This window comes from Schistocerca americana, chromosome 3 (genome assembly GCF_021461395.2).
Source record: "Schistocerca americana isolate TAMUIC-IGC-003095 chromosome 3, iqSchAmer2.1, whole genome shotgun sequence".
Classification (NCBI taxonomy): Eukaryota; Metazoa; Arthropoda; class Insecta; order Orthoptera; family Acrididae; genus Schistocerca; species Schistocerca americana.
The window spans coordinates 829,585,567-829,604,210 of record NC_060121.1 but is presented as its reverse complement, the minus strand read 5'-3'; the positions used below and the strand labels follow the sequence as shown (position 1 = coordinate 829,604,210).

At 41.1% G+C, this 18,644-nt stretch overlaps 1 protein-coding gene across 2 annotated transcripts in view; it reads right to left on the bottom strand.

The window, feature by feature from the left end:
- Positions 1 to 18,644, bottom strand: part of LOC124607457 — a 202,835-nt gene that overhangs the window by 99,393 nt on the left and 84,798 nt on the right. For both annotated transcript variants that reach the window (XM_047139791.1, XM_047139792.1), the window contains 2 exons: positions 15,681 to 15,809; positions 11,729 to 12,845 (listed from right to left, as the gene is read on the bottom strand). In XM_047139791.1, coding sequence (XP_046995747.1) covers positions 11,729 to 12,845; positions 15,681 to 15,809 — 1,246 coding nt within the window. The remainder of the gene's footprint in view (positions 1 to 11,728; positions 12,846 to 15,680; positions 15,810 to 18,644) is intronic.

Genomic DNA, 18,644 nt, shown 5'->3' with positions numbered 1-18,644 from the left:
TAGGGGGTACAATACTCATGTTTCTTGTACCATCTTCCTCGTCTACTATCCTGTTTAGCCAATAAGGAATGTTCAATTTTCTTCTACTATCTAACATACAAAGAATGAGATGCAGCCTAGTGAACAGATATTTTCCTTATATTTTGATGCTGTACCTTCCTGAGACTTAAATATCTATAGAAGCAAAGGAAACCTTTTGATACTCCTTGAGGAAACACAAAACATACAACAAGAACTAAAATAACTATACACAATACTGAACGAGTGAAAACCATTAGATGACGTAGTTATACTACATCAGGCGCAAAAACTTGAATAAGAGTGATGGAAAAGAAAGAAATTCACAGCATGTGAGCTTTAAGCGAGAGTCATGAGCGCTGAAGTGTACTGAGACGCGTAGCTGCACTTAAAGTGGAGTGTACATTAACAACTATATGTGAAGCGGCTAACAGCTGATCGTACGAGCAGACTATGCAAAATGTGAAGGTATGTTCAGTGTCCCCTTTAAGACATGCAAAGACACACTGCGCACCATGACGGAAACCATTTTAGAATGTAAGTGAATCGGCATCCACGGCGCACAGCCAACTGGACAAAACAGAAGCGATATGAAATGGAGTACCTGTCAGCTGACTACTCTAACATAAATCAGTTACACAAACAAAATGAATACACACATTTATTCCCAAGTCAGAGACTATACTGTAAAGAGCACTAATTTTATGAGTATATCATTAGGTTAAGCATACGAAGTTTTAAGAAAAGGAGCGCATCGGTGCAAGTAAACTATAAGGAGCGTAGAATATGCTAAATTTGTGAACTTAATGTAGGCTATTGAATGCACATAGTTAGAAATAAGTATGGATCAAAGTAGAAGAGAATATACACAAGAAATGACCTACACGAGTATATACAACAGGATTAAGACAAGTTTAAAAGAGAAGTAACAACAAGTACACTTAAAAGAATGTGACTAGCACAGAACTTAAGAACCAAGCGACTTACATACAGCATGCACATAAGTGACGATGAGAAAGGTGGAATGAAATATACACACAGAAAAATGCGTGTGACAGAGACGTAAACTATAAAACAACATATCGTACAAGATTTAGCGAGAGGAGCAGTTGTGCACTTATAGAACTACACTTCTTTACAGACAACATTAGGAGTAGCGATCTTAATGTACAAGGAGAACATATACCCACAAATTTGCTCCTATAGAACTCACTTATGTTAATTGTTACTAATTACATGGTACCTTATACAAAAAGCATAAGCAGCAAAATAAAACTGTGAACACGTATCGTACAACACACGGGAGATAAGCTAAGTAAATATGAAAACCAACCAATACGCACACAATGTAATTACATGAACTTAAACAAAATAACTGAGGTAAAGTACTATATGTTTAAAAAGCAATATAGAGAAATAAATGAATTTCACTTCTGGATAATACTAGGAAATAGAGAGAGTGTGAAAGATTTTAGATTCAACTGGAGGTATTAATTAGTTAATCTACATTTTTGGTGATGTATCATACATGGAGTGAAACTAGGAAGAGAATGAAATTGTATTATAGTAATATGAGTTTGTTTATATTTGTGGGAAGAAATAAATAGGATGGTGGTGCTAGTGTGAGAACCCCACAGGTAATACATGGGTATAAATGGAGATTTACGTAGAAGACTTTAAAGGAATATTTATATGGGTATACAGCGATGACTATGAAGATGAATATTACAGGGGTACCAAGGAAAGGGCCACGAAGGAGACATAAGAAAGAATAGATTATATAGTTTTAAGTCTCAGAATGTATGATTGTGTGAGTGTGGAAAGCGAAGTATGATGATACATGTACGATAAGTAATTGTGAAAGAAGAAGTTATGAACAGTAAAGAAAAAACCGTGAAGTCAATAGTAACAAAGGTTCATGGTACATTTAACGTACACCACAGCACAGTAATTTGCTACACATACATCAGAATGTAAAACAACTTAGTATGAAAAATATTTCCTTAGCGACTAACTGTTACAGCTTGAGCAACTACAAGGTGAACATAAATGAAAATATGATATACAATTCGTATGAGGGATGAACACAAAATGCAGGGAAACAATATTTTTTACACTGAGTTCTTGACACAAGCAGAAGCGAAAGAAGTATGTTTAACTTAAGCACCTCCTTCTTTAGTGGGAGTGAATTATGAGTGGAATTACACATGACAAAGATACAGTAAAATTACTAGTCACACGTTAAAAAGGTAAACATGTGTATGTCATTGCACCAATAAGGCAGATATACAACTTGAAATGTGTGTACATTAATGTGAAATATTACGACAAATAACAAGCATGATGAAGTCAGGATCGTCAAGGGATAAAACTTGCCCTATACTCGGTCACATACGAGTGCACAGTATATTGTGCACAGTATAAAGGTTTATCAAATGCCAAGAATAGAATAAGTACACTGATGATGCACTACAAGTAGCAATCCTAGAAGTAGCTTGATCTCTGAAGCAGACCCTAGCAAATCCTCTTTTTTTCCATGTAGTGAGTAGTGCTGGAATGTATTTTCTATATGTAGTTATGAAGGTAAAAATGCAAAGGAGGTCGGTCCTGCAAGACAAGAAAAGAAAATGCAAATATTCAAAATAAATGCAAGATTCTTCCTAATTTACATATTAGTGAGTAAGCTGGTGCAATGTCATGGAGTCCATATATGAAATGTGAATGTGAACTGTACATTGATATGTCAACTTTTATTACTGTCAATGTCTATGTCTACGAAAAATGTATGTACTATTTTCTATGTGTAGTTATGAAGGCAAAAACGCGCAGGACGTCGGTCCTGATTTACACATTAGTGTGTAAGATGGTGACAAACGTAGAGTCCATGTATGAAATGTGAATTGTACCTTTATTTGTCAATTTTATTATTGTCAATGTCCATATCTACGTCTATGTAAAATGTTATGTGAAGTGCAACGCGACGGACGAGTAAAACACTCACATGTGTGAAGCGATACAAAAATAGTACGACCTGATAATAGTGAAAATAATGGCTGAGCAATGATAAAAATACACGCTACAGTCTAGCGAAGTGAATGTGATGTGTGTGCGACGGAGAAATCAGAGGAAATCTGTTTAACCACTAATTGATGTGCGACGACCGCTGAACTACAATGTACAATGGAAGATAATGCCATGTCCTGCAGTGGGGCTCTTCCCTTCAATTTCACTGGTCGAAAACTTCGTCCAGGTGCGAGATGAGGTATTGGTAGTCTTCAGATTGAGCCTTGGAGCTGGATCCGTCGTATCCAGTTTCCAGACTGGAGAGCATCCACGACACTGACTTCATAAGCCTGGAGCGATGTTACAATGAGTGCACGGGCAGTGCTGGTGCTAACATGGCGCTTGGGTCACTGCGACGGGCACATTAAACAATGAGCTGCTGCTGGCCATAAGTACAGCGCACAATGAGATAGCGTGTGCCGAAAGGACACCTTCTCACAATTGCCAATGCACTGAAGCCAATGAACCGAAAACAGGGTAAAAGGACAATTTAAGAAATTTAAAATTTTTCCCCTCTTTACACCATACAGGTTAACAAATGCAAGGATAAATAACAAACTAAGACAGTAGCACAAAATGAACGTGCAATTAAGTAATATAAGTATATGTCAATTTATTTATTTGTATGAATTTGCAACGGACACAGAAATGAAGCTCTGTAGCTATACTTGCAGTAGTATAAGAATACTTAAACTCCATTGACATGCACCAAGTGACCAAACTATAAGCCACAATGTAAATAAGGCTACTATATACTGTCTCCCTAAATAAAGAACGTTATTTCCAACAGTATACAGTAGGGGGGCATTTGTGATGTATCTTTTTCATTTCTTGCTTTTATGTTTTCATTTTCTTTAAAGGCAAAGAGTAAAGGTGAAGCAGTAGCCCAGCGCAGAGCCTGCGCCTATCGTCATGCATTTTTTTATTTTCAAATGTTAAAAAACATAAGACTTTTTCCTGTGCCTCGGTAAGAGGAAGCAATCGCTCACTGCTAATGAACGAAGGTAGATGCACATTATTTCAAAGTGTAATTAGACGTGGCCATTTTTGTTATGACAATAAGTGGAAAGTCTCTATTTTTGATGTGTGTGGAAGAAATAACACATTTGTAGTTTGTTAGTGAAAAATTGAGTTGTTATTCCAAGTAGTACAGAAATAGAGAAGAATTGGAGAAAGCCCACCTGTGTACTTCAGAGTTATCACGAAGATCCGATTACCATATCATGGACACGGTCAAGATTTTGTAGGTGGATACAGCAACCGGGCGTAGTATTATTAATTGGTAAGCATAAATCTACAACCAGAGGAAGACTGTTTCATCCATGCAGAACCAACATGAACCCATTTACAGACATATACGCAGCTCATTGTGCCTGTGCGAGATCCGAAAAATTAAGCTCATTATTCCCATATATCAGAACATTTTTCATTATATTATATCCCTCACGCCCTGGTACCCATAAGAACTTCACGACCTTCCTAGTTACACACTGCATCATCTTAACTCTCTTTATCACTAAAATATTAGGATAACAGCCCTCCTGGTAAGGCTGATGCAGCCCAACAGGTTTTTACACTCTACTGAATAATTCATGTACACATAATAGTGAATAATTCCATGTACATCTGATCACTGTGTGTGTCTTAACATCTCTTCCTTAATACACTATGTCATAAGCTGTACGATTTTAGTGGAATAATTATAAATATGATGTCATATAGATACTATCCCCAGCTCTCATTGTTTGTTAAGGTTTTAATAGTTTGCTGGTCACACCTATATACAAAAACTACAATTGTTTTAGTTTAATGGAGTTAATGATGATCAGTTTTAAAAGTAACTACACAGTTTGATAACGCATTTTATACAGTCATGACAAAAAATATATTCGAGAGACTGAAGAAGATATAATGTAACACCAAAAATGATTGCAAACAATTTAAGACCTTTAAGTACAGCTGGAGGTGCCATCCCTATCACATGAAGATACAGTAACAGCCCTTATCCCATGATCTATCAAAAGATGGATGTATGGAAAGAGAAGGAATGTGACCTTGGTGTTGGACACATGCACTGAGTGGCTTGCAGTGCACTCATGGATGTGGAGCAGATGAGGAATATTGTGACTCAAACACATCTCATGATCTCATGTGCTTTCAACTCAAAATATAAATTGTAAGTGGATATTAAGGACTCAATCTGGGTAAGCCACAGAGCACTGTTTACACCAGGCAGACAAATAGGCACATGATAGCAGTGCTTAAATTAAGTGTTCGAAATGAATGTTGCGAAACTTTAATATAGGGCACTTTTCTTATTGTACACAAACAGCTATAAAATCACTTGGGCCTTTTCAGTACCCAAGCTGACAGCCGTCTTCACTACAGGTTAAGGACTGAAATATGATACATACGAAGTGCTACTACATCTGCTTTGACTGAGATTACAAATTACTTTACAAGTTGCACACATTTTAAGAGTTCCTTTTCCATGGATTGGCACTCTGAGAAAATTGTTGACTGTGAATCACACAATAACCTATTTCCAGAACAAATATTTCATTTTGCACTACTCTGAAACTTCACAACTAAAACTTTGTGCTGAATCAGGACTCTAGCATGGACCTTACCTTTTGCCTGCAATGCTCTTATCTAACTAAGCTACCCAGGCAGGTGACTGACGAGGTTCTAGTTTTGACTCCTGACCTGGCACACAGTTTCAGTCTGGCATGAAGTTTCAAAAACCTGCCACATCACAAGGAGTTGCAGCCAGTTGGAGAGTGGCAGCTCACCAGCCTCTGCAAATAGTCAGGCACAGAGCTAAGCCTATGCGAACACATGGCCGACATTACCACCCCCCCCCCCCCCCCCCCAAGTCTGAATAACATGTACGATCTTCAGATGTGTAGACCTAGCCGACCCATACACCTTACACCAATAATCTGACCAGCGATGCTCAGGAGCCTGCAGGGAGCTTGAAGTTTGTCCATTCCTCCACCCTTACTAACTTCTGTTGCACTACCAAGTTACTACTGATGCTACAGAGGAAGAGCAAAATATAGCAAAACTGGACACAAATAAGAGGCACAGTACCAGCTTCTTTACTGTGGTAGTAGTTGTTGTTATTGATGTCTGCAGAAATGATAGTGATACGTGACAAGGTTCCTTGAGAGTATCTGAAATATCACTGCAACAAGAAGACTTTATAAAGACGAAAAGATATCACCAGAAGCCCTTTTTTTTGAGCTGTCTTGAGATACTTTGCATCTGAATGGTATCACAGGCTTCCTAAAAGAAGAGAGAGACACCTAAAAATGTTGCTTGCATAGGAAAGTCTGTTAGATAATCATCTCTAGCAACACAGGTTTATCAACGATAGCATGATAGCAACCATATCTACATTAGAAGGGACTAAGCAACTCGCTGAATTTAATCGAGACAAAACAACAGTTACTGTACACTCCTAAAGGTCTTTCCTACACAGTTGTATGCTCTTTTCCTGATTTCAGATGAGTGAAAAAGATTTCTACCTATGATAAGGATCACAAAATTGTGCTTTTCCCTATACTCAGTTGAACAATGAAGTAGTCTTTCTTTTGCTCCACCTGCGAAGTGCCCCAACATGGTGTAATGTAGTTCAAATGGCTCTGAGCACTATGGGACTCAACTGCTGTGGTCATCAGTCCCCTAGAACTTAGAACTACTTAAACCTAACTAACCTAAGGACATCACACACATCCGTGCCCGAGGCAGGATTCGAACCTGCGACCGTAGCAGTCGCACGGTTCCGGACTGCGCGCCTAGAACCGCGAGACCACCACTGCCGGCTGTAATGTAGTTTCTTCTACCTAAATGTCAAGCCATGATCAGCAGACAATGCCAAATCCAGCTCACACATTGAGAGGGGATAACTGTAAAGTTCTTTGGCACTATAGCCAAAGTCTTGACCTGTTCCTCAGTGACAGGTCTCTGTCAGAGGAAGACTGGCCTATGGCTGTATTGCAGCCACTTTGGCAGAATGTTCTGCCAGTAATGTGCTGAGTGACATATTTGTCTATCGACTACAGTATCACGTTTCATCAGGAACTATGCACCTCCCTCTTCAGCCAGAAATCTTCCCCACGGTCTACCATACTACTGTAGATTTTGTGGCACAGTTTGTACAATTCAGGAACTCTCTCAACACAAGCCTTCTTACACTCCTTAACGATATGGTATCATTTTGCCCATACTATTATAAACTCCACAAGAGCCTCAGCCACTCGACAGTATTTGAATTTGAACACAGCTGTAGACCTACTGCTGGCTGCAAGAGCACCACTTCTCACTATGCCAGATGACAGGTAGCCTTCACAATTGGCCTGAAGGCTCAGTGGCACTTGTATTAAGGCTGCAGGGGTCACATCTGTAACACCAGCCATACCTTTCATATTTAAAGTTCCCCACTCTTGTCATTTGGACAGCTAAATCAAGAAACCCATTTACTGACACATACAACAATCCACAGTCATGCCTAACAGTGATGACTGAAATGTGCCAGACTTTACAGCAGTAGAGAACTAGTGACACTGAAGAAATCTTGTTTGTGCCAGGAGTAGCAGAGTTCCCTCAAGATGCTCACTGTTTCACACAACACAAATTAGGGGAGGGACAGCACCATGCTAAGCAGCAGCAACAGTCAGCATCACAAAAGTGATCACATGCCCCACTTCCACTGTGCCCTTATTACCTTGTTCAGCACGAATGGGCAGCATGCCCAAAGCCTTGGGCAATGTGCAACTGTTGCAAAAAACAAGGATATATTTGTCTGAGTGCACCTCTCAATCTCAGGCAACAGACATTAACATGGAGGCGAACAATGTTTCTCTAGTGATGGTCACCCCCAAACAAACTTCATATTGATGTATGTGTTATGGACACAAATGCAAGTAGACATGTGTGGCAATGACCTTGTTAAATTCTCAAACTTGTGCGAATCTCAGATCATCAGTGTTGTTCCATCTCTTGTTGACTGATGCATTACAACAAACAATAAATACCCATACTGGGACAGTTTTCTAGTCCCATAGTATATACAACAGTTGTTTGGTCTTCGACCTTTCTAGTGGTACATGATACCGACACTGAAAATTTATTTGGGTCAGACATCTTCAAAATTTTTGAATTCTCTATTTCAGACGAAGTGCATCTGGTATCAAACCAAGTTCCATACCAAAAACTGGATGCACTATGCCTGTAACTTTCCCCACTGTTTTCAGATGGTTTAGGGTGTGCTACCAATTTCAAGGCTCACGTCACAATGAAACTGATGGCATGCCTCAAAAAAAAAATTTTTTTTGCCCTCTCAACACCCATTGCTTTACGGAAGCAAGTCAAAGTTGACTCTATCGACTTATGTCCTTGGGTATTCTCATGCCTGTCTCCTCTAGTGAATGGTCTACTCTGTTGGTAATCCTCGCAAAACTAATGCCAAACTCTGGCTTTGGGGCAATTTTAGGAAGCCTGTAAATTCACAGTCAATTAATAATACCTATCTCTTACCCCAGCTGGATGAACTCTTAGCTCAGCTTCTGGGGGGCGATATTTTTACAAAATTGACTTTTCTGAAGCCTACCTGTAACTGAAGGCTTCAGAAAAGTCAATTTTGTAAAAATATCGCCCTCCAGAAGCCGAGCTAAGATCTGAAGACTACCTGTAACTGATGAGGAGGTATTGAATAGAACTGGGGAGAAGAGGAGTTTATGGCACAACTTGTCAAGAAGAAGGGACCGGTTGGTAGGACATATTCTGAGGCATCAAGGGATCACAAATTTAGCATTGGAGGGCAGCGTGGATGGTAAAAATCGTGGAGGGAGACCAAGAGATGAATACACAAAGCAGATTCAGAAGGATGTAGGTTGCAGTAAGTACTGGGAGATGAAGAAGCTTGCACAGGATAGAGTAGCATGGAGAGCTGCATCAAACCAGTCTCAGGACTAAAGACCACAACAACAACTACCTGTAACTGCCTCTGGATGATGATTCCATGTGTAACCTCATATTCAATACCCCATTTGGGTTACACCAATACCAACGTCTGCCGTTCAATGGAACTAGCACCCCTGCCATTTTCCAATGATTTCTGGAGCAACTCCGGCTTCCGTGACAGGATGCATTAACTAACTGAATGATATTGCCGTCTCCAGTTGCTCTACAGATGAACATTTGCAGAACCTTCATGCCTTGTTCAGGTGCTGCAAATGGCTCTGAGCACTATGCGACTCAACTTCTGAGGTCATCAGTCGCCTGGAATTAAACCTAACTAACCTAAGGACATCACACACATCCATGCCCGAGGCAGGATTCGAACCTGCGACCGTAGCAGTCACGCGGTTCCAGACTGAAGCGCCTTTGACCGCACGGCCACACCGGCCGGCCTCAGGTGCTGCAGGCTTCAAATGTAGACAAATAGCAATTTTTTGACCCCTCTATTATTTAAATCAGTTTCGAAGGCTCGTGTTGGCATCAAGCCTGTATACCAGCATGTCAATGCCATTGCATCTTGGCAGCATCCTACCAATATCGAAGAGTTTCGGGCTTTTCTCAGAAAGATGGAGTACTACCAAAAATTTTTTCCTGATGCAGCCACAGTAGCTTGGCCCCTTCAACTTCTGGTCCTCTATTCCATCCTTCAGCATCTCTTGCAGACAATGTGGCCCATCCCCTGCAAAGCTGGGTTCTGCTTTTGTTGGACTATAACTATGAGATTCACTTTCACCACACAGGACAACACGCTAATGCAGATGCTCATTCTCAGTTGCCATTTGGGCCAGATCCTGCATTTCATCAGGATGAACTGTTGTGTGTCCATTTAGACATTGAAGGCCAAAACACTATTGATGGTTTTCCCATTACTAGCTCTCTAATTCCAGTGGCTGTTGTGGCCAATCCTGTCTTGCATCAGGTTGTTCACTTTGTCCACCACAGCTGGATGGATAAACCACTGGGCCAAGCATTGTATACTTTGCATAATAATTATGCTCCCCATCCTGACTTTCAGTTCTTGGTTTGTTACTGTGGGCTACGCAACAGTCGGCTCCCAGGGTTGTGATCCCATCCATGTTGCAGTGGGGCATCATGCACCACCTGGATCATTGGGGTGTTTTTCGTATGAAACTGGTGGCCCACAGACACATGTTTTGGCTGGGTATTGACAATGAAATCATGCATGTTGTGTCAGCATGCTCACAGCGCGCCTCCCATCAGGTGGTATCATGGGCCTCTCTTTCTGCTTGCCCCCTCGGATCCTGCAATGTCTTTGCTCTGAGTGCCACCACAGCTGGGCAGAGTCACATTAGCGCCAGGCCACCTCCATTTCCGCGACCCCTGTTGCCACTGCTTTTGTCTTCTCTGCTGCCTTCGTCGCAGAGTGCCTGACCGGCTGAGGATATGGATATGACGACGCCATCAACAGTGATCCCTTACGGTCTCTCACGAGGGAGTGGGTGTCACACCTGCTCCATTTCAGACCATCTTCTCCTGCAACGGTACAACACCTGCTCCAGCAGTCGTCCCCTTCCGATGAAGACATGGACATCTGCACAGTCAACAGTTTTCCCCCAAGGGGTGAGGACAGCTGTAATCCTATACAGTAAGACCGCACATTTAAACAGCCTGTGCCTGCACGGCTGGCCTACAGAAACTGCCACTCCTATGTTTTGGTGACTAACACTAATCTTCACTATTAAACTGTATGTTCATGTAACCCATGACTTTGTGTGCTTGTTCTTATTACAACAGCCATCTGTGTGTCTGTAACTGTTTTCATGTGGAAAAATTAAAAGTTAGTTGGTTGGAATTCTAATATTGTGCTGGTGCAACGTTATAAGACACCTCTTGTCAATTAATCATAAGTTTTTTTTTCATACTTGCACAATTCTTTTGTGGTCAGAAAGTTCCATCATGAAACCCACAATACTTTTAAGCTTCTTCATTACAGGGAACATTTTGAAAGACTTCTTTTTTCCCCATTAAGTTACTGCTGTTTTGAAGTTCCACTGCCAAAATGATACTGTCTCACAAATTAATGGGCAGTCAAGATTAAAGAGATGCCTATCTGCAGCACACCTGTAATTTCCTTGTAAAATGTTTGTCAAATACTGCGCAATTCGCAATCACCTGCTAACTGCAGTTTTCAGGTAGCAGTCAGATTCTCATCTTTTGATCATTACTACTTCTCAATGCTTGTTTTTTTAAAAAAAAAAAAAAGCTAAGTAAAATGGCTACAGGCTATTGCAGCCACACACACACGCACACACACACACACACACACACACACACACACACACACACACCAAGTGATCATAAGAGGTATTCTAGACAGAAAAAAATTGCAAATAATTCAGGACTGATTTCTCCATAAAACAAATAAATGGAAGTTAGAGCAACAAATTACATTAGGATTTCTCTCTTACTGTTGTATAGTTACAGTCATATACTTCTTTAAAAAGATATTCCACAAAACAAAGTATCACCTGGAATTCCACATGTAAATTTAATAATGAAATTACATTCATTTTTTAAAATAATATTGTACTTATTAATTTGTAACATAATAAAATGAACTAAATCTATGTAAGCATACACAGAAACAAATGGAGCAACTAACCTTTCTCATCTTTCACAGCAATCCCTTCTGTTACAAGTGCCTCTGCAACAGAAGAGCCATTGTTTTCCAATGTAACTGAATATTTGTGATCCTCTTGCTCGTGGAACGTACAAGCTTGTTTCTCCGAGAAGAACTTTCCAACATCTAATGGGCTGACTTTCCATTCAGAATTTGGAGGCTTCACACCTTTTAAACAACATTGCAAGGCGTAAACTGGATAAGAAAGGTATTTTTTCTCCAAGGGCCAAATGTCTGAAGCATCTGCAATATCACAGTTGCCAAAATCAACATATTGTATAACTACTGCATTCCCTTTAAGTTCTTTCACAATCGCTCTGTACAGAACTTTGTCACTTTTAAATCTCGCAATGACTGGAGTATCTGCAACAATGTTTATTTTCTGACGTTTTTTCTTGCGATAATCAGTCTGAATTGATTCCATCATATTTTTTAATTCGGTCTGTAAGGAAATTAGCTGACAATAAAAGTTTTCTGGGTTAACAAACCATGACACTAGAACATCATGCTTGGTGCCAACCAAAGTATTCTGCAATTGGTATTTGTCTCCAAAAGTAGCACAAATGCTGTCCACATTATCACAAATTCCTGAAGAAACACTTGCCCCAGCCTCAATTTTCTCCAGTTCAGATGGGTCAGCACCAAAATCTTCATTGATTGATTTACTAGAATCTGCAGCTTCTCTTAAAATAACCTCATACTCATCTGATTTCCTTTTGACAAATTTTGTGTTGATTTCTTTCCCATCAGTAGCCTCTTTGAAACGCAAAATTTCTTCTTCAGACCACGAATCTCCAGAAGGCTTTGCACAGAGCATAACACATTTTATTGCCTGTGCTGGCAGAATTTCAAACTCCTTTTCCAATATTTTCAGTCCTGAATGTGGGATTTCATCACTGTTACCGTAGTCTACAAACCGACATAAGACAGTGTCAGTGTAAACGGCTTCAATCACAGCACGATTCCATGAGCCATCCAAAGAATAAAGTGCTGCACATGCAATACCTTCCTTGATATTGTCTAGTGGAGTACCACCACCATCACCATACTTCATTGCAATCTGCTCCATCATTGAATTAAGTTTCGAATCATCAGCCATCTGCAACATCATATTACACTCTTGAAATTTCAATATCTGTGCAAGACATCATAAATGAACAATTTCAGTACAATTAATACATACTAGCTAATTCACTTTGAACTTTATTTTAATACACTGAAGAGCCAAAGAAACTGGTACACCTGCCTAATATCATGTAGGGGGCCCGTGAGCACACAGAAGCGCCGCAACACAAAGTGGCATGGACTTGGCTAATGTCACATTCAGTGCTGGAGGGAACTGACACCACGAATTCTGTAGGGATGTCCATAAATCTGTAAGAGTACAAGGTGGTGGGGATCTCTTCCGAATAGCACATTGCATGGCATCCCAGATATGCTCACTAATGTTCATGTATGGTGAGTCTGGTGGCCAGTGGAAGTGTTTCAACTAAGATGAATGTTCCTGGCACCACTCTGTAGCAATTCTGGACATGTGATGTGTCACATGGTCCTGCTGGAATTACCCAAGTCCATCGGAATGAACACTCGACATGAACGGATGCAAATGATCAGACAGGATCCTTATGTATGTGTCACCTGTCAGAGTCATATCTAGACGTATCAGGGGTCCTATATCACTCCAACTGCACACACCCCACACCATTACAAAGCCTCCACCAGCTTTAACAGTCCCCTGCTGACACACAGGGTCCATGGATTTATGACATTTTCTCCATATCCCTACATGTCCAGCCACTCGATACAATTTGAAACAAGACTCATCCGACCAGGCAACATGTTTCTAGTTATCAACAGTCCAATGTCAGTGTTGACGGACCCAGGTGAGGCATAAAGTATTGTGTCAAGCAGTCATAAAGGATACACGAGTGGACCTTCGGCTCCCAAAGCCCATATTGATGATGTTTTGTTGAATGGTTCACACGCTGACACTTGTTGATGGTCAAGCACTGAACTCTGCAGAAATCTGTGGAAGTGTTGTACTTCTGTCATGTGATGATCCTCTTCAATCGTCATTGGTCCCATTCTTGCAGGATCTTTTTCCAGCCACAGTGATGGAGATTTGACATTTTACTGGATTCCTGATATTCACAGTGCACTCATGAAATGGTTGTATGGGAAAATCCCCTTTTTCTTGCTACCTTGGAGATGCTGTGCCCCATCGCTTTTGATAAACTGCCATTGTAGCAGCAGTAATCGATCTAACAACTGCGTCACACACTTCTTGTCTTATATAAGCGTTACCGATCGCAGTGCCGTATTCTGCCTGCTTACATATATCTGTATTTGAATACACATGCCTATACCAGTTTCTCTGGCACTTCAGTGTAATATGAGGATGGTTTGAAAAGTTCTCGGAATCACCATGAGAAGTCAGCGCTAGCGCAACAAGTTGTTCACGTGAGATTCACTGGAATGTTGGCTGTAAACACATGCCATGTCAGTGCTCTTGGAAGAGAGCTGTGGCGGTGACATGGCTCTGTTGTTGTTCCTGCTTAGTGATTTGTGAAGGTGGCGGGGGGGAGGGGAAGGGGAGGGGAGAGGGGGGGGGGAGATTCGAGGTGTCATTAAGTACTATGTAAAGAAAGGTATGAAAACAAAGGACATTCATGCCTATTTCCACAGTACACTGGAGGACTCAGCTCCTTCCAAGTCAATTGTTGCCAAGTGGACAAATGAATTTAAATTTGGTCGGGAGGACTTAGGCAATGATCCGCACAGTGGTCGGCCAAGATGTGTCACTACTCCAGAAATCATTGCAAATGTACACAAAATGGTCATGGAAGATCGCGTGAAGTGCGTGAAACTGCTCACGCTTGCCAGATGTCATCTGAACGGAAACATCACATTTTAACTGACAAATTAGAAATGAAAAAATTATCTGCAAGATGGGTGCTACGAATCCTGATGCTGGATCTGAAACGTATGTGAATGGGCATATCGGGACAGTGTTTGGCCCATTTTAGGAGAAATGAACAAGATATTTTGCACTGATTTGTGACCACAGATGAAACTTGGGCACCCTACTATACCCCAGAGACAAAAACAACAGTCAAAGCAATGGAAACAAGTTGATTCTCCGCCACCAAAGAAAGCAAAGACAATTCCTTTGGCGGGAAAGGTCATGGCATCAGTGTTCTGGGATGCGAAGGGGATCCTGTTTGTAGATTATCTCCCCCCTGGGCAAACAATTACTGGAGAATATTATTCTAACCTCCTGCAGAAATTGCAACAAAAGATACGGGAAAAAAGGCCAGGTTTAGCAAAGAAGAAAGTCACCTTCTTCCATCAGGACAATGCGCACGCACACACATGCCATCGCCATGGCAAAATTACATGCACTAAGGTATGAATTGTTGCCACACCCGTCTTATTCACCTGATATTGCTGTCAGACTGCCATTTCTCCCAAAAACTGAAAATGTTTCATGGTGGACAAAGATTAACTTCAAACAAAGAATTGATAGCTAGAGTTGACAAATATTTTGCAGGCCTGGAGGAAACTCATTTTCGAGATGGGATCAAGGCACTGGAACATCGTTGGACCAAGCGCATTAATCTACAAGGAGATTACATTGAAAAATAATAAAAGTTTCAGTGATGTGAAGTACTTTTTTCTATTCCGTTCTGAAAATTCTTCAAACCACCCTCATACCAGCACTATGCACACAAATCTGCTGTAGCGGAGATTCTGAAATGCTATCCTGACAAAAATGTAGAAACATATTTCTTGGAACAAATAATTTAGCCATTAAAAAAATTCATATAACAAATTGTGTGATGGTAACTTTAACACAAGTCACATTAGCAATGACCTATGCTGCTATGGCAATAAAAGAAAAATTTAACACCAACCAAAATTTACACATATTTACCTGGAGGCAGAATTCACTTGGATTTACAACATAGATGAGCTGCATTGTGTGCACTGTGTTTAGCTGAACATCTATATGAGGGATTGTTTTAACTGATGGTTCAGTTTCAGTGTCATTCCATAAGTCTCCCTGAAAAAGAGCAACCATATAAAAACTGGGAATAACTGTTAGTTATCTATTCCATAGATCACATTCACAATAAACATTATGACATGGAACATGCCTTCAGAAAAAGAAGCAAAACGATGAAAATTCCTCATGGTGTACAAGGAGTTGTGGAGAAACATTTGATCTAGATTTCAAAATGCAATTGACAGCTTATTTTCATGGATAGCTTGTCAAAGAGTTTTATAGCCGTATACAGAGTGTCCCAGGTTAAATCGTCAACATTGAGGGATATGACCAGAACAATCATGCGAGCGAAAAAGTCTAGTAAACATGAGATTTTTCTTCTAAGAAATACATGAATACATAGCATACAAACTGCCAGCGACTGACACAATATTCTTCTTCTTATCATCCATACTACCTAATATATAAACTACTTTTGGAAGTGCTAAAATGTACTAGAATAAATAATATGTCTATAAAATGTCACACTTTACAATGTACTTTGGGTGGGAAGTCGCAATTCCTGAAATCCTTCGCCCGTGGTCTCTGGCCTGCCGAGGAGCACCACAGTCCTGGGTCCATGGACAAACTATAAAAACCTGCTGCTTTACGACACATACACACAGACAGACCCAGCCTGTGGGCACATCAATAAGACTAGATCCGACAGGCAGGGCCTGCACATTAGTGGGAAACTATAGGCTTTAGATTGGCAGGAACAATCCGTTAAGAGATACCCAAGAAATGGCCTGTGGTTTTGGCCCATCATGGAGGTCCACTTGTGTGACCAGCTATTCACAGGTCACAGACACCATGTGGATGAAATGAGACCATGGTGATCACTCAGGAGATAGATAACTTGTGCAAATACTGTGAGAATCAATACTAATGAGGATAGGTAACACCTCACCGTAAGGATGATCGCTGAGCCACAGACAGGCACATAAAGAAGACACTCACACTCTCACAACTTAATTTTTGGCCATAGCCTTTGTCATAAAAAGAGACTGCACACACACACACACACACACACACACACAAAATCACCCAGACACAACTAATAGACTCATTACCATTGTCTCTGACCAATGCGCCAACAAGCTCTGAGAGTCACATCCACTCCTCACCCTGCCCATCATCTGTAGCTGCTAGGCTAGCAGCAAGTAGTGGTGGCAGTACTGACTGCAAGCTGAGGGGAGGTGTGGGAAGGGGAGGAGAGGTAAGAAAGAGAGTCGGGAAGCGGCCCACATACTCAGCTGCACCTAGCCAGCGACAAAGCATGACATCTCAGTAAACAAACAATTTCATGCTACTGAGACAAAACGAGATTTTCCCAGGCTTTTCTTTTCTTTTTTCTTTTTACAAATTTCACTGATATTCCCTGATTTCCAGAACTTGTGGCAACCCTGGTTGTTCTTGTGAATATCTCTGGTACTCTCACAACAAAACAACATGCTAATCAGATTTACATATTTTTTATAGTTATGGGGAGGTGTTGAGGTTCTGGAGCAATGTGAATACGGTGTCCTCAGCAAAATTACCCTCCCTACTTTGTTCAGAAACAGGTCTCCTATGCCTTAGCTCTCCAGTCCTCTACCACCTCCCACTTACTGATTGTCCAACCACAAAGAAGCACTCCTCTAATGACACAGTAGCACCCAAGACTGAGCAACTGAATGACATTCTCTGACAGCGATCAACTACCTTTTGTCATGTCCTGAAATGAAAAATATCCCACCCACTATGCCCCCATCCCTGCCATAGTGGTATTCTGCCAACCACAGAACCTATGCAATATCCTTGTCCATTCCTACTCCACCTCTGCTCACAACCCATTGCCTTGTGGCTCATATCCTTGCAACAGACCTAGATGCACGGCCAGTCCCAAACATCTTCCCACCACCACCACCAATTATAGTCCTGTCACAGTCATCTCCCATCCCATCAAAGGTAGGGCTACCTGTCAAGGTAGCCATGTGATCAACAAACTAATCTGCAACCACTGTGCCGCTTTCCACACGGCATGACAACTAACCAGCTGTCTGTCCACACAAATGGCCACCATAAAACTGTGGCCATGAGTCAGTTGGGTCATCCCGCAGCCTAACACAATGTGCTTCAAGTCAATGACTGCTTCACACAATACACCATTTGGATTCTTTCTACCAACACCAGCTTTTCTGAAATGTGAGTCCCTACAACTACCCTTCTTTTCCACAACAGCCCTGTCCTTAACCTTTGCTACTCCCAGACTTCCACCTACCTATTCCCTTCCCTACTCCCACTCCAGCACTATCCACCCCACCCCACCCCCCTCGAAGCACAGTTTCCCAACTATGCATCTCACAGCCCTATCCTGTCTCCTGTTTTTCCTGGGATCCCCTGTATTACAGCTACTTTTCTTCAATCCTCTTGGCTCCCTTACTGAACGCCTATTTCTCCTGTATGTTTCGTCTCTGATCACTGTAATACATATTAATCCTGCGAAGTACTATCGATAGTTAAAAAGCTCTGACCATAAAATCTCGAAATATTTTCCTATAATAATCGATACTATTGTCTAAACATAGTCTTTTTTTCTGTTCATGGTTGTAGGAAAGACGACCGTTCGGCTCAAAGACAATAGGAGGAGTGGAGAAAAAATGACATAGCCTAGGTGTCCAGAGCGGTCATGAGAGAGAGAATGTTTACTTGTTTCTCTGTCACTACTGCAGCCAACAGGTGCACTCACCTCGTACCGATCAGCAGCTATGGTATAAATAAAGCATGGAAGTATCAAGGACTCATAAAATCGGATACTACAGACATTCAGGTTTAAACACTCTTCTTACACTATTTGTTTCTCAACTTGCT